Raw genomic sequence first — 17,935 nt, 5'->3', positions numbered from 1 at the left:
GTATTAGGAATTTTGCTTTCTGAGATTAAAGAGTGAAACAGCATACATATTTTAATTTTAAAACCAACTACTTTATTACTGAGTTATGAAATGGTTACTTTCTTCTTATAGTTCCTTAACATTTGTTGCCACCTAGTGTTCTATTTTGCATATTGCATGCTAAATAAGTAGAAGCAATTACATTACATTACATTAATATTGTATTATATCATGTCATATCATATTCAGTCCTCCTTCTTTATCCATGGGGGATTGGTTCCAGGACAGAAATCTGTGACTGGTTGAAACCTTGGATGCAGAAACTGTGAATACAGAACCTGCAGATAAGGAGGACAGACTATATGTACTTTTACAGTGGCAATGAAAACACCTGAGAATTTTATCAGAAAATAAATCTATAACATGAGAAAATTATAGTGCCATGCCTGGATTCAGTTGTGTAACTTCTTTGGATCAAATCCCTATTCTGCCACTTTCTAGGTCTGTGCTCTTGGGCAAGTTACTTAATGTCTCAAAGCCTCAGTTTCTTATCAACAGAGTGATAAAAGCCACTTAAAATTCAGTGAGAGAGTTAAATAAATTAATCCATGTAAGCCATTTAGGAAAGTATATGGCACACAGTAAGTGATCAATAAATGTTTTTGTTTTTCTTTGAAATTTGCAAGTCATTACAACTGGGAATAATTTTAAGAGGGAGAAAAAAATTAACTTGGGAATAAATGAAGGTAGAAAAGTAGAGGTTTTTGCAGTGATGTTTTGGTAAAGCTACAAGATAAAAAGGTTAACTGGGCCTTAGACCTGCCTGCCTCTATTGGAAGGGAAATTGTTGGCTTTGGCATGATGTTCCCATGAGCATATCTATAATGAGATAATCCTCTAAAGAAATTTTTTTTTTTTGCTGTACGCGGACCTCTCATTGTTGTGGCCTCTCTCATCTGGAGCACAGGCTCCAGACGCGTAGGCTCAGCGGCCATGGCTCACGGGCCCAGCCGCTCTGCGGCATGTGGGATCTTCCCGGTCCAGGGCACGAACCCGTGTCCCCTGCATCAGCAGGCGGACTCTCAACCACTGCGCCACCAGGGAAGCCCTGAAGAAACATTTTTTAAAAAATACCAACCCAGAAGTTTGAATAAATGTCCCCCCAAACTTTTTTTTTCCTTTTTAAGTATTCAAATTATTGTTTTCCTTAGACTACAGCAGAATCAGAAAGGCAAGAATTAGAAACCCGAAGTAAAAGGAAAATCAGAAAAGCCTTGAGCATTTGATTGCAAGCACAAATGTAGAATACAATGTTTCTTGATATGTACACTATCTTCCACAAGACAAAAACAAATTATAAATATCTTGAAAATGGGAGATAGGGATAGACTGACTGATAGGTTCCTAGTAAGGATGAGTTTATAAATTAATAATCAATAGTTTGCATTATTTGTAAATTAAGTGCCTAAAACATGTTGAAAATCATTTTTATGTTGTGGGCTATGTTTCATAAAAATGAAAGCATTTTCATAAATTTTTAAGTTTATGTTCGTAAGTGTGGACTCTGTTATTCCTCATAATTCTTTAATCCTATAATCATGAATTCTTTGATCACAAGGATATCTAGGAACCTAACCCTAGCACCTGGGAAGGACTTTTATATTTCCTAAAAGAGTTTCCCTATTTTAAGAATTGAGTTGACTAGGTACAAATTTATTTTGGAAAATGTTTTGACTCCATTAAGATAGTAATGCATACTTTTTGGTTTAATAAAACCAGGACTGGGAATATCAAGCCCAATAAATTATGTTTTGAAAAATGTGTTACTGTGGCCAACAAAGAATGACCACAAATAAATTTCCCAGAAGAGAAAAGGCCCTTTGAAGATTGAGTCTACTGGAGGGTGAGGGTTGTGTAAATCCCCAACTCCCCAAGACCTACAGCCATTTCCACCAAGAAAGGGATTGTGCTCAGGGAAAGAAAGGAGCCACGACCTTGGGAACTACTAGGAGAAATGGCAGCCGCAGATCCCAAACTAACTTGGTCACCTGTGAAGATCCATCAGTTAATTGGGTTGGCCAAACATCTTACGGAAAAACCCAAACGAACTTTTTGGTCGATAGTCTTTGAGGATTCGGTTATATGCCTTTACTGAACGATTATATGGAGTATAATCAGGGAGCACTGAGTCATCTGGGATTCTGAAAACTAGGAGAGTAAGTTTTAGAATTAAAAGACAAAGCTTTAATGGAAGGAATGTATAAATATTTATTTAGTAAACCCAAATCTTGTATATGAGGACCACTGTAAGATTAAATGACTTTTCTAATTCCAAATGTTACTTAATATTTTCTTCATTGTGACCAGACATATATATTAAAATCAAAACAAGCAAAAGCTATTTTATATGGAATCATTGGCTACAAACCGAGAGTGATCAATATCCAGTTTTTAACCTAATATTTTTATTCAGTGTTTCGTTACTGCTTTCATACTCACCATCACCTCTCAGTGGTGTGTACTCCACATAGAAGGCCATCCATGAAACCAAGGCTCCAGCAACGGCTTTGTTTAAGTGATTTACAACTTCTCCCTTGTGCTTTTTGTTTATATTATCTTAGCGTTAGACCTCTTACCTGTCAGGATCATTTACTGTTCCTTGTTCTTGAATTGATTGAATTCTTTGAATTGACTCTTTAGTTGCTCTTCATGTTAGCCTGATCTTCAGCAGTTCCTTCCACTGTTCTGTACCTAATAAGGTTGATTCCTGAGTTTTTATTCAATGAAAAACCTTCTGATTAAATGTATTAGTTTATATTCCATAATCATTTTAGTCTTTCATGATATTCATATATCAGTGAACATTATGAACATTTTTATTAGGTTCATAAAAAATATTTTACACAAGAGCAATTGTGTTCTGAAGCACAAAAATCTCTAATTCATAGTATTTCAAGCTCCAAGGGTTTAAATTATAGAAAAATTATGCTTTTCCATTTCTTTTAAAATCTAATGTAAAATTTTATTTTCCAGACATTTTCAGCTAGAATTGGACTTGGGACTAACTCCCTAGGAGAATCTTTTTTCAGGCATTTTATTTGCTTATCGGTTAATCTGGGACAGTTGCATTTTATCCTCAGTTTTTATGCCTAGGAGTATAGAACATTTCCAGAAGAGTTTGAAAGAAATTAGGGTTTAATGCTCTCATGATTAAAAGAAGAAAATTCACATATCCTAGATATTTATTGTCTATATTTATTATAGCTTTCACCAGAGGGAAGCATAGCAATGCATAGAGCTTACAGTGCTTACTGAGACTGCTTCCATCTCCATTAACAACAACTGTGACTATCATTTTATAATTACATAGTATATAAGTCATATGAGACTTGAGTTTCTTCCTCTCAATTCAGGGGAGCACAATAGAGTTTGAGTGAGGAGGATATAATGAGGAGCCACTGGGATGAGACTAAGACACCATAGTATGACTCAGATTTTCTATGTCAAGCACCTTAATTTTATTTTTTTCTTGAGATTTTGAATTTAGTTTATTATTGTGTGTTATGCATAACGATATTGTAAATATAGCCAAAAGGAAGTTAGAGAGAATTTACTTCTGGAAATTCAGAGTGGGAAATTTAAACTAAAGGACAATTATCGACTTTTAAATTGCCAGAAATGAAATATAACACTTCTCATTTTACAAAACTAGGTAGTAAATGCTGTTTTGAGTCTTTCCTTATCTAAACTTGATTATTACCTAGTTTTTACTTTAGTTATGTGTGTAAGGAGAGTGAACCAAATCTTATCGTACTTATATTTAAGGAAGCTCAGTTATTATATAAACAGTAAATGCCTGTAATGTAATGATAAATACATCTCATCTTAAAATTTTGATCTGTTTATCATTTAAAGTACAAATAATTTTTAACCATGTCGAGATGAAAAATCAGTTAAATTAGATACTTATATATTTCTTGTAGTATAAACATGATATATAATTGAAAATACTAGAACACTTGGTTTTTCTGATTCCCTTTTATAAAATTCAGACTCCTCTGTGGCCCTTATCAAGGTTTGTTACCTGAATTTCTTAGTTGATTAGTTAATATAGCCTTAATTGTGCAAACTGAAATATGTGAATAAATACAACATTTGAATACATGTAACATTTGAATACATGTAACATATGAATCAGTAAGTGGTGTTGACAAACAAATATAAAAATATTCTTTACTTTGACTTTACAGTGAGTTGTAACTATTTTAAATAAAATCAAAGCTTAATTGTCTTATTTCCCTCTCATTTCTTCTAAATTCTAAGGTCCCATTTCACTCTGTCTTATTCTGGCAGGCTTTAATCCAGTGCGAACAGTTGAAGAATGAACTGGAGAGGCAGACAGAGCGACTTGAGAAAGAACTCACATCTCAGCGAGAAAAAAGAGCCTTTGAGAAAGAGATGATGAAAAGAGAAATAACAAAAGAAAGAGAGGACATGGGCTCAAAGGTATTTAAAGGGTTCAATTTGTTATCGACATTGCAGAAGAAATGTTTGTGGTGATATAATTGATGAGTCTGCAGGTTGCAATTCTTGAATGATCTTTATTTAAAAATTTTTTTAATATCTTTATTGAAGTATAATTGCTTTACAATGTTGTGTTAGTTTCTGTTGTACAACAAAGTGAATCAGCTATAAGTATACATATATCCCCATATCACCTCCCTCTTGAGCCTCCCTTGAATGATCTTACATGTTTAAACCATTTAAGTAGTCAATTTGCTTATAACTTAGAGTTCATAAAAATTTTCTATTCTTCAATGTGTTTCTCAATAAAAGTTATATTCTCTGACCTTTCCAAAGAAAATAATCAATTAGATTTCATGATAGGAAAATGTGAAATTTACTCTAATCCTGCCATTCTGTTTGATTCCCTTTCTGTTTGTCAGAGGAGAGCAGGTGCTCTGCAGATATCCAGATTTTATTTCAAGCTTGGTTAAATCAAGGAGAGATGACTCCCCCATTTCATCCCTCACTCCTAAATTAGCCTTTAAGAAGGTAAAACACTTGTAAGAAACCAAGTAACCAAAACAAAAAGTGATGGTATACTCTGTACAAAATAGGTTCTAGCAAATTACATGATGAATAATGACTATAACCAGATGAATACATGGAAGAGAGAAATTAGAGTCAAAGGGAACAGATAACATGAGATGGGCAGTGTTTGAAAAAGAGTAACAAGCTAGAATACAGAGTTTAGTGGAACCTAGCTTTAAAGTTGCTACAGTTGAATAAAATTGAGCAAGATGTGGTCCCTCAAGTAACCCAAACAATGGTTACATGTTCTGTTTTTTCAAAGCAGGCTCACAGCTTATACCTACATGCTGTCTTAAACATGTGGTAGTTAACTCATTCAGCAAGTATCTACTGAGTATCTGCCGTGTGCAAGGCAGTGTGTAAGCCTAAGGCTATATAAAGAGAAAACTCACAAATTCTGCCCAATGAGTTTTAAGTCTTACCTTACCTGAGCCAAGATAAACTCCCTCATTTTCTTATCCTTTTTAAAAAAATTGTGCCTGTTAAAACCTACTTACAGGTCAGTCTAGTTATCTACATTCTCTGACCTGGACTGGTGATCTCAGCTAGGGAAGAAAAATCCCATAATCTTGCAGATGACACCACCATACACTTATGGTTCAATGTCCACCATTCTGTTGGTGCTTTCTAGCAGTCCTCCTATGCATTCCTCTCTCTCCTGTTCATTCAGGATTCAACAGATATTAATTGGAGGTCCTGGGAATGTGGTAGTCACAGGACCAATGCAGTTACGTCATGAAGTTTATAGACTTGTGGGAGAGGTAGACATTAAACACATACTTCCACAAATGAGTTTTTACCACTATGATAAAGGCATGAAGGTACGGTATAGGGTACCATGAGAATGTGTAACAGGCAAATATAACTTAGTCTGGGCAGTCATGGAAGACTTTCCTAAGAAAGAGGTTTTGCAAATGAGGCTCAAAAGAGTTGAGTAGGAGCGGTCAGGTGAAGAGTTGAGGGGAAGAGTTTCAGACCCAGGAAAACAACACTCCCAAGGCTCTGAAGCTAGAAAGCATCATACTTTCTAGGAATTTAGAGAGGGCTCAGGTGACTGGAGCATAGGAAGTAAGGGCCAGAGTAGTGGAAGATGAGTTTGGAGAAGTATGCAAGGACCAAATCATGAATGGTCTTAAAATCCATGTGAAAGGTTTTAAATGTTATCCAAAAGTGAAGGGAAACCATTGAATGGCAGTAAATTGGGCAGTGTCGTGATCCCATTTATATTTGAGAAAAATCACCTGTCAATAGATTTGAAGCAGGACCAGAATAAACCCCTGGAGATCAGGTGGGAGGTAATTATAGTAGTCTAGGTGGGAAGTGTTGGTATCTAAGATACATTTTTCAAGGACTATTTCAAATCAGTTTTATTCCCCTCAAATTCTCTACCATACCACCTCTCCCCTCATTCTCGGCAGAGAGCCTTACTTCCCTAACAAAGAAAGTTGACAGCCATTAGATGGTAATCACCTTATTTATCCCCCCCTACCTCTGCCTAAAGTAAAATTTCACCTGTACTGCAACCGTGTCAGAATGGGAGTGGCTTAATCCTAATCCTTTCCTCGTGCTCTGAATCCCATCCTCTTCCACCACCTCAGTGACCTGTTTCCATTAGTTCCCCACTCTCTTCTGAATCTTCAACCTTTGTCCTTCACTATAGCCTTTTCCTCATCACCAGGAAAATAGTCTCAAACTTCTCTCACCTGTTGAAAGAAACTAATCTTTCTTCTATCCAGTCATTCTCAATCTTGGCTACACAGAAGTTCCAAAACTCTCATTGCCCAATCTGCATCCCAAACGAATTATGGGGGAATATCTGAGGGTAGGATCTAGGGGTCAGTATTTTAAAAAATTGTCCAGGTGATTCCAATGTGTGGCCAAGGCTGGAAGCCACCTTAGTAATTCCATATCCCTCTTTACTCTTCCCCTTAATAGTCAAGTTTCTTGAAAGATTTGTCCATACATGTTATCTTCATTTTCTTACCGCTCATTCACTCTTCAGCCCACTACATTTCAGCTTCTGTGCCCATAGCCAATGAAATTACTATTGCTGTGTTCACTGGAGACCTCCTTGTGCTATTTTTAGTGAATATTTTTTCATTCTTATTCTCCTTAAAAGGTTCTGTTTCTTTGATTTCTCTGAATCATATTCTTTTTTTTCTGCTCTACACGGGCCTCTCACCGTTGTGGCCTCTTCCGTTGCGGAGCACAGGCTCCGGACGCGCAGGCTCAGCGGCCATGGCTCACGGGACCAGCCGCTCCGCGGCACGTGGGATCCTCCCAGACCGGGGCATGAACTCGCGTCCCCTGCATCGGCAGGCGGACTCTCAACCACTGCGCCACCAGGGAAACCCTGAATCATATTCTTGTTTTGGGAGAATGATGATGTGTGCCTTTTAGGTTACTCTGAGTTTAAGCTGCCTTTGAGATAATGAAGGAGACACATCCAGAAAGCACCTTGATAGGAGGTTCTAGAGTTTAGCAGAGAGCTTTAGATTTAGATGTCTTTAGCAGTACTGTGGCTTTAATTTCATATGTATGGTATTGATTCCTAAATCTTTAGCTCTCTAGTGAGCCCCCAAACCAGCTGCACTTCCCATCTTCCCTCTCATAGTAGAACTACTATTCATTCATCCATTTGCCCAACTCAGAAATCTTGCTGTCATCCTTGTTTCCCCCTTCTCCCTCACCCTGTACATCAAGTCACCAAGTTCTAGAGTTTCAGGCCCTTACCGATTTTACATTGCCTTGTCTCTCCATCCCACTGCTCTCCATGTCTCACCCTTGGGTGATTCCTACAGCCCCAAATGGTAGAAGCCCCTTGCTTCTAGTCTCACCTCCTTATCTGTTCTCTTACCCAAAGATCCAAGGATGATCTTCCTAAAATGAACACGTCAATATGTCAGTCTCTTGCTTTAAAATCCTTTCTTGTCTCTCTATAACCCGATCTTTTACTATAGCATAAAGATTGTACATTTTTTTCCCTCTCTTTGGTTCTCCAGTCTCATCTCCCTTCTCTTTTCTTCCTTGTATTACCACCATACCGATCTACTTGCACTTCCTCAAATGTGCAAACATGCCAGTCTGCCATACTGTGTTTTCATTTCAGGATTTTTCAGGGCTTTGCCCCTCCCCTCCCATCCCCACACCCCCCACCTCACCCCCATTGCCTAGAGGAATCTTCCTCTGACCTCTCTGACTGATCCTTCAGAGTTCTCGATACCACCTCTTCTCACAGTCTCCCAATGATAAATTTTTGGGAGCCCCTCCTATGGGCTTCAATAACTCAATGTATTGCAAAGTCTTATTGAATTATCTCCCCTAATTTACTATGATTCCCTTGCATATATGGTTTGTTAACATCCTTATTGCCTTATGGCCACATTCCTCCCACATAAAATGTGTTCAGTATATATTTATTGAATGAATACAAGGGGAATACAAATGGAAGGAAGAAGGCTCCATGCCATTGGAAAGGCATGACTAAAATACTGAGAGTTCAGAGGATCAGAACAGATTTCTGTCTGCAAGAGATCATGGAACACTTGGTGGAGAAGGTGGCATTTTAACTGAGCTTCAAGAAAACAGGCAGGATTTAGAAATGCAGAGTGTGGGGGAGATGTACCAACATGAGTAAGGTATGGAGGGAGGTAAAGTTGCAAGCTGAGCTTTGAGAGAGAGAATGAATGGCATCAAGAGCAAAGATCAGCTACTGTTCATGCCTAGGAGACTTTTTTTCTGGGTTGTTTAGTGGAAACTTTTGCCTTGCTGAGTAGTTCTATTATGTAAAAATATGTTGATGAGAATTCCTGATAAGAAGAAAAAAAGGAAGTCTGAACTGTGCCAGGGAATATTCCAGGTGCTTTTATATATAACTTTCTTAAACTGATAATTATTTCATGAATGAAAGTGTTAACAGAAATACAATGCATTTCTTTTTTTTTAATTTATTTATTCATTTATTTATTTTTGGCTGCATTGGGTCTTCATTGCTGCACGCGGGCTTTCTCTAGTTGTGACGAGCGGGGGCTACTCTTTGTTGCGGTGCGTGGGCTTCTCATTGGCACTTCTCAAGTGCCTTCTCTTGTTGCGGAGCACAGGCTCTAGGCACGTGGGCTTCAGTAGTTGTGGCACGCGGGCTCAGTAGTTGTGACTCGCGGGCTCTAGAGTGCCGGCTCAGTAGTTATGGCTCATGGGCTTAGTTGCTCCGCGGCATGTGGGATATTCCCCCACCAGGGATCGAACCATGTCCCCTGCACTGGCAGGCAGATTCTTAACCACTGTGCCACCAGGGAAGTCCTACAATGCATTTCTGAGTCTGAGTCCTTTTTTTCTTTTTGACTCCATTAAGCCTTATTTGACATTTAATCTGAAGATCCTGCCCTAAATAAAGATGTATGAATAAAGAGCTGAAAGTGATCCTAGCACTGAAGCAAGTACTCTCACAGAAAATGGCAGAAAGAAGCTCTGAAGTAAAAGGATTTAGTGTTGAATCCAAATTGACCTTTATGTGACCTTGAACAATTCATTTAACCTCTCCAAATTTCAGAGTAGTAGATCCTTGGTTGATCTACTCAAGGAATTGATAGGATTAAATGAGATAATGTTTTGAAAGTACCTAATATAATACCTGGCTTAGGTTAGACCATTTAACAAATTTTAGCTTGTGGTTATTATTCTTACTCTAGTGAAAGAGAGAATTAGCTCTATTGGGTAGATTTCTTGGACCTTTGTGTTAGTAAAAGCAGACAAATTTTAATATAAAGTCCAGCTTTACTTTTTATTTATTAGCTTGAAATGAACTTGGCAACATTACTTAAGTTTCAACTGAAAGTTAATCCAATACATGCCTTTCCAAAGGGAATTAAAAGAGAAAATTATCACACTGCTTAGCACAGGAAGTTAATTTAATAGGGTGTCTGAACAATTAATCATAACGTTGTAACTTCTCATGGTTAGTGCTGGAGCAGGTGTCCCTGCTTTCCTAGTGGTAGAAATGCTCATGAGACTTGTAGATTTTCTTTCCTTCTATTTATTATTTTTCTTCTTTCCTTTCTTCTTACTGCTTAAAAATTTCATTTGTGTGGGAAGCTCTAGGAGAGCAGATGCCTTCTACCTAGACAGATTTTGAATCATTCCCCCATGAACAGTTCTTGCTGTGAGTTTGCCTGTTGGCATCAGTAATGGTCTTTGGTTGCACTGAACCGCTAAGTTTGTTCGTTCAATCAGTCCTTCAATCATCTATTTATTGAATGCCCCCTGTGGTTTGTGTATTTTCTCATTTGGTTCCCTTGATAATAGCCCATTGCTAGAATCCTTAATTCTTGTACCTTTTTTTATGAGGAATGCCACTTTATACCACGTTCAGTGCACTAGGGACTGCTTTAGTGTAGAGATTTCTATCAAGCTCTCCCATCCTGGGTGTCCTTGTCTCTTGCTTGCCCCTGTCAAAGTTTAAAGGACTTATCTGATGTCAACACCCTGGACATCCAGCAGTGTTGCAGCTGTCTGTGTTACTTCTGCCCCTGCAACAGATGTGGATGGAGAAGCTCCTGCAGTGTAATGTTGACTTCCAGATGGTGGGCATGGAGAAAAAGAAGGTGTGACAACAGGAGGGGAGGCCTTGAGAAGTGGGTGACAGAAGGGAGCAGACAGGTAGTGGGCAGAGGAATGAAGTGATGGGTGGCAGAGGGAAAGAATCATATGGAAGGTGTATGATTTGTTACATGCTATAGAAACTGACTCAGAATTTACCATTAGCAAAATAAATGTCTGCCCATTTACTTCAAAAAAACCACACAATATTAATATGTTTACCATAGATCCACATAAATAAGTAATATATGGTTTTTAGTAGCTGGTAATTAAAGTTTGTTATTGTTGTATGGTTCCAGAAAAGCTATAATTACATATTCATAATATGCTTACTCACGAACTTGAAGTTTTAAATTAAGAAAATTCAATTAATATTTTTGATTTGTTACATTTAACTTCTTTTGACATTTAATTTTTGTTTCAGATTGTAATCTGCATAAGGATAGTTTGTAGCTTGGTATTAGTAAAAGTAATTTTATGTGCAAATTAGATTTGTAGCCAGTCTCTTGATGAAAGAAGGACATGTAAACAGCCATAAGTTAAATGTACAATTCTCCGCAATCCCCAGAAATGTTAATTAATACATCTACCGTCTAAATTAGAAAGTAGCTACTGGGGCTCATTATTTTCATGTTGTCAATTTTAATTAGTTGACAAAGGTAATCTTGATTTTTATTACAAAATTTTAGTTATTGATTTCAGTTGTAAAACTGAATTCACACCCATGTTAGTGTACAATGACAGATTTCAAATATTATTTCAAATTTGTTATCAGTTTTTATTTTAGCTGATTAAAAACTGATAGCTATCCCATATGTTTTGATCTGGGGCAAGGTAGCATTTCTTCATCACTTTAAAACTGCTAATACAAATGAGAAATTAATAGCCTAGAAAAGTTTGACCTACTGGAGCAGAGTAAAATCTAATTGCAAACCAAAAGCTATAAAGGTTAAATCTAAGGTCTAGAAAACATTTCTGACCCTGGGAAGAAAAACTAAGAACCTGATATCCGTATAGTCCCTCCGAAAAGCCATTTATTCTACTGATTCATTCATTCATCAAATGTTAAACATATACCTGTTGAGGAATATGCTCTTGAGGAACTTCTAGTCTAATGAGGAAACAGACAACAAAAAACAGTGTGATGTGTTAAGTACTGTGCATGTAAATAATTTTAGTTGAGAAATAATATATCAAGAAAATTTGAAATATATTTTAGCATGGAGGATAAATTCAGCACCTTTATTCTTGTGTCTACCATAGTACAAAATTTCTAAAATACTTCGTATTTTTAAAAAATACTATTTTATATTCTTATTGAATTTTTCAGATATTAGGCATATCTTTATAAGGTGGTTAGAAATTCTTAAAGGACATAAAACTTTGGTATTCTTACAGGGTTAGTATAGCATATGGAAGTTTCTTAATATCTGCTGATTGATTCTATTTTTAATATTTAAAAAGCATGGTGATTATAGTTAACAGTACTGTACTGTGTATTTGAAAGTTGCTAAGAGAGCAAATCTTAAAAGTTCTCACCACCAGAAAAAAAAGAAAATTACGTGAGGTGATAGTCAAGGGAGATGAATTGAGAATGCAGAGCAATGGAGATACCCAATCCACAGAGAAATGACTTACAGAGAGAGCCCAGTGGCCATGCTGAGACTCTATTAATTCAAGATATTTAAAATATTTTTGTCAAATGACATTATCACTTAGGACTTTTTTTCCTCGTACAGACGTTGACCCTATCTCAGAGTATTGCCCAACTGGAGGCTCAGGTGGAAAAGATTACAAGAGAGAAAATTTCAGCTGTTAATCAACTAGAGGAAATTCAAAACCAGCTTTCTTCCCGGGAAATGGATGTCACAAAGGTACAAAGAGAGAGTTTAGTTTACTAATTACTTAAATATTTTAGTTGAAAATTTTTTCCTAGTGTTAAAAGCTCAAAAAGAAGTCTGGGGTATAAAAATTTTGTTATTTCAAGATAATAAAGGTCCACATAATGGTCATTCAGCAAACATTTACTTATTATCAGCAGGCCCTTTTCTGGGTGCTGCAAATACAAAGATGAATTAGACACAAATAATGTCCTCAAAGAGCTTAAGTTGCTGAGACAGAACTGTAAATTAACAAGTTTTATTACTTTAATTATTGAATACCTGATAAAACTTGTGCATCTGAATTAGTCAACTAGGAGTAATTTTTTGCATAAGTTTGGTCTTCACAATAATACTAAAAGACATGTATTTATTTATAACATGAAAAGTGTGCTTAACGTAATTCTCCATCTCTCATTCTTTCAGACCTGTTCTCTAAAATCAAGATTCTAATACTACAACTTCTTATTCTGTTGGTCCTTAAATTTATACTTTACACTGTGGTATCACTGTGCCTGCACTATGGGCATCACAAACTTGTGAACCAAGAACTAAAATGCTTAATGATCTTAACTGGCTAAGGTACATGTTTAAGAAACACTAGAAGTCTGTGTAGATTTCAGTAATCATTGCTTTAAAACTAAGTCACTAAATATGGACACGCATGATGTAATAAATTAAATCAATTTATTTTTCATCAGTACATACACAGATAATTTTATTAAAATGCATACCCATTTCATACTGCATTTTACTTCTCAACATATTTTCCTAAATTTGGACACATTTTTAATGCCATTATTGTTTTATAACTCAGTAATTTAAATTAACTTTAATATATATTAGGAAAGGAAGCCTATTTTTTCTTTTTTTTTCCTTGAATTTATATAGTTCTTCATTTGCTTTCTAAAATTCAAGCTAGCTAATGTAGAAGCTTAAAATATCATATTTGCCAATATAATTGATGTTTGTGTGGAGGTAGGGGTAGAAGTAAGGGAACTGGTGCAGAGAGATGGAAATGGTTAACCTGGATTAATAGGTGAAAGGTATGATGAGGATTTTCAGTTCATTATAAGGAGAGAACTTTCTGTTGAAATTTGGTACAGTAAAGAATGATTACTTGTCTTTAGAACTGTCCAAAAGGACTCAAGCATCAGAGGAGTGCCTTAAGCCTGCTTCCAACCCTGGGATAATATAATTCTAGTTAAATTTAATTTGTTCATTTATTTTAGATGAAATTTAAGTGTTACAGATAAACTTAGCAAATGCATTTTAAACTGAAATTAGTGAGGCAAGGAAACTTTAAAAATAAAATTAAGGGGTACAATCATTTTAAACAGGACCTAATGCTTAGATATTTATTATGTATAATAATTTTGTACTGGTGTTGGGTTTTAAACACCATAGTTGTATAACTGTTATCTTCTGGTATTATAATTGGGGTCTTTAAATTTTATTCCTATATGTAAATCAAATAGATTGGAATAGTGAAGAAAGTCAATTAGGGCTCCTCTAATTTTTTTCTGTAATTCTTAATTTTTAAATTTTATTTAGCTTTAGTAACTTTTTGTGAATTAGTAATATTTTTGAAAGGGGAAGGATCAACTCTTGCACATTGAAGGTATTTGAATTTCAGATACAATTTGTAGTAATTTTATTCTTTTTTTAGCTTTCTGAGGGTCACTGGGGAGAAACTTACTGACTTTTTCTTCTGTCTTGTCACTATAATTTTTGAACACAGATTAGTTTATTTTTAACGTATTTTTTATTTGAACATAAGAAATGCATATAGGTTTTATAAGATTCTAATACTTCAATAATGATGAAACTAATTTCTAAAATTCTAATGATCATTTTTGGAGAACTACCAAAATTGCGAAGTCTCAAACAAGTATAGCCATTAGATGATACATGATTTTTAAAAACTTGTATTTGTAACTTAGAAGCTGACTTAGCAGATGTTTGTATTACTTGATCTCTCTACAAGTTCTCAGTTATCTCAAAAGTTAATAACTTCTTTATTTAGATTTATCTGCTAGTTGTATTTTCCAAATGTATTTATCTGTCTGTAGATGCCCTGGATTGAAAAAAAAGATTACATAAAGAATGATACACAATTTTAAGATACTGAGTGTGTTTATTATTTAACAATATGTTAAAGTCATTTCACTTACATGTATATTTTCCTTTTATGTTGAATGCCATAGCTATTTTAAAAGCAGAGTGGGCTTAGTTGCAGTCTATGACTTTTAACTTTCTTAATTTAAATACATAGTATTGTGCATGGTAAGATTGACATAATCTGCAAAGCCTACGGTAAATACCAGCTGGGTAATACTCTACTCATAAATATTGATAATATAGTCTATTAGCAGAGAGAAAAATACCTTTATAAATTTCCTTAAATAAAAGCCTAACTGATAACGAGTTTAAAGGAAAGTTTTTAATATAGAGTATCTATATAACCATGACAATTTGAATGAATAATGACATAGCTTAATATTTTAATTACTAATTTTACCTAGTTAAAAGCAAGATGATAGTGCATTTTAGATAATATGCAATTGAAACTATTATTTTACATGAAAAATCTTGTATATATCATTTAAATTCCCTGGTTGTGCATTTCTTTATCTGTCATTTGAAATTGTAAGACTCAATAACATCTGATATTGCCTCCACATCTTAACAGAATATATTGAATATGCTAATAGAAAATGCCATTCTTAGAAAAGTTCTATTGTGTTTTATTTATATGACCTCTAGGGGGCACCAAAAGATCTAATTGCAGGCCTTGCCTGGTAGATTCCAGCAGCTATTGATCTAGTTTTTATAATCTAACAGGTGTGTGGAGAAATGCGCTATCAATTGAATAAAACCAAAATGGAGAAGGATGAGGCAGAAAAGGAGCACAGAGAGTACAGAACAAAAACTAAAAGGGATCTTGAAATTAAAGATCAGGTAAGATTTGATACAAGCGTAACTGCAGCAATTAAAGACATAACTAATGTTTTTTTCTGAAATGGTTATGGTTTTATTCCTAAGTCATTCATTTCTATTATATTGTTTCTAACTAATGGAATGATCCAATTTATACTGTTAAAAGAATTTCATCTACAGTTGCCTAAAATTATCACCTTTCACATGAAATTGTGCGAATACAACTGCATGCATATGAAATTACAATCTGACAGGTCATAAATATACATTTGGATATGTGTATCTATTACTTACAAAAGTAAAAGAAAATGTTCTAATGTTCATTTTGAACCTAAAATATATGTACATAAAGTTCTTTAAAGATGCCAACTTGAATCCAATTTTAAGTGAAAAAGTTTAAAATTTGTGAGATGAGATGAGTTGATATGTAAATATGTCAATCAAATTGATCGTTGGCAGAGTGAAACCAGTTTTAACTAAGATAACCATGAATACGTTTGCTCAGGAAACCTAAATACAGTAAAATTGGAAATGTTAGGAAAAAAACTGCTACTTACTTCAGTTTCAGTTTGAACAGATGTTTTACATTACATCTTTGTTGAGATCATGTAGATACTTCAATTTTAATTGACAACATGGATAAAGTTTTTAGAGAGGCAGTTCTAATAGGCTGACTTTTGATTTTCTAATTTTGTTATAGTACAAAACATTGAACGCTTTCATTCTTTTTATTCAGTGAAAGCAGGTTGAGAAATCTATTCAATTAAAATAAGACTGAGTTTTCAGTGTCATTATTTTAAAGAAATCACTATGGTTTAAAAGTGGGTAGTCCTAAATAAATTTTTTTGAAATATATTTCTAGTTCAACACTTTTTACCGTATTTTCCAACATATCTCCCTTTCAGCCCAATCAACTCTTCTATGCAAATGATGCAAAGACAATTGGGAAAAGTATTGAAAATGAAAGTGATAATGAAATTTAGTACAAAAAGTTTTTCAAGTTGTAGCTGAAATCCCTGGCATTAAATTAAAATCTAAACAACCAAAATCAAATTATGCTTTTGTATCACTATATTCAAAGTGTTCTAAAGAGTTTTAAATTCTCAGAAGAATTTTCCTTGTTAACATGTACAAATAATGAAACTGTTGATATTTCATTCCATCCAGTTGGGGGCGTGCCTGATAGTGGAATTAAAAATCCTTTCTATCAGGAACTGAAGATCTAGGATTACTAACCAACACAGAACTTTCCTTTTCTGATATATTATACGACTTTTTAAAAAAAGTATCATATTGGCATGCTTACGCATTATTATATACCTTTTCTGTTATTCTGTAGCATCTGCCAGCATAACATTTTGGACTAACTGGAAAAATACAGTAAGGAAGAGTCTCTGAGTTATTTAAGAATTACATTTTAATATTCTAGGAGAAAGAACACTATAGGAATAATAAGATTATAATATCCCTTATAAATGAATAACGTGTGTAGAAGTATTTGTAATATTTGTCTTTTAGTGCTATATCTCATTTTAATTAACCACTAATGAGGTGGAGGCTAAAGTTGCAGGATTATAAAAGGAGCAGTTTTCATTTGTAAATATTTCCTGCTAAATAGGGAAACACTGACAGTTTTTATAATGATTTTAGTATTATTTTTAGTTAGAGATGTGCCTTTTTAGGATGTCAGAGATGTGATGTGCTTATTAGTATTTTTTCTTGGACATAATTTGAGGAAATCTTATAGGTACTCCTTGTAACTATTTTGTATTGAATAGACAGTTTCAAAAAAAAAGAAAGTAGTGGTGTCTCATTCCATTGATGATCTGGAGTAGCAAAGCAGCAATTGTTCTTTGGTCTTTCAGCCATGACCTGACCTTCTGTCTTTATGACTGAAGAGCTACTTTGCTTGGCCACCATCTGCACTCAAGAGAGAAATTTACATTTAACTTTTAAAAGCTGGGCATGTTGAATGTTTATCTGAAGTACCTATAATAATATAAAGCATATTTTACTTTTAAAGTGTTACATATCATGCAATTCAGAATAACAAGAAGGCTATCTCTATGTTTACAAAAAAGGGGGTTCCTTGTAAAATATATAAATATTTTATTTATATTTTTGTTAATCTGGCTTCTTACATTTTTAAAGTAGATGGGAATCTGTCAGATTGGAATGTGGTGAGAACAAGAGCTTTTTGATGTATACAAAAGAGGGCAAATGGTTGACCACCCAGATCATTTTCCTTGTGACCCAAGCCTTGACTCTGGCATAATTAGAAGGAAAGGTTAGGAGAGTAACAATGGCAATCTCTTGCTCCCATTTTCTCCTTTTCTTTTTTTTTTTTTTTTTATTGTGTTAGGAACTGATGGGCAGATTATCCTTCCCATCAACTCCTTTGTATCTCTTCAGTTTAGAGAGCTCCTGTCAGCCTCAGAGGATGCTTC

General features: G+C 34.8%; 1 protein-coding gene across 1 annotated transcript in view; it reads left to right on the top strand.

Annotated features, from left to right (window-relative positions):
- SDCCAG8 (SHH signaling and ciliogenesis regulator SDCCAG8) overlaps positions 1 to 17,935 on the top strand; it is a 263,252-nt gene that overhangs the window by 78,174 nt on the left and 167,143 nt on the right. The window contains 3 exon segments of the mRNA XM_022579435.3: positions 4,333 to 4,485; positions 12,408 to 12,542; positions 15,393 to 15,509. Coding sequence (XP_022435143.2) covers positions 4,333 to 4,485; positions 12,408 to 12,542; positions 15,393 to 15,509 — 405 coding nt within the window.

Source organism: Delphinapterus leucas, chromosome 1, assembly GCF_059928025.1.
Source record: "Delphinapterus leucas isolate spDelLeu-1000000601 "Yukka" chromosome 1, BTC_Dleu_Yukka2, whole genome shotgun sequence".
Taxonomy (NCBI): domain Eukaryota; kingdom Metazoa; phylum Chordata; class Mammalia; order Artiodactyla; family Monodontidae; genus Delphinapterus; species Delphinapterus leucas.
This window is presented reverse-complemented; position numbering and strand designations above follow the sequence as displayed.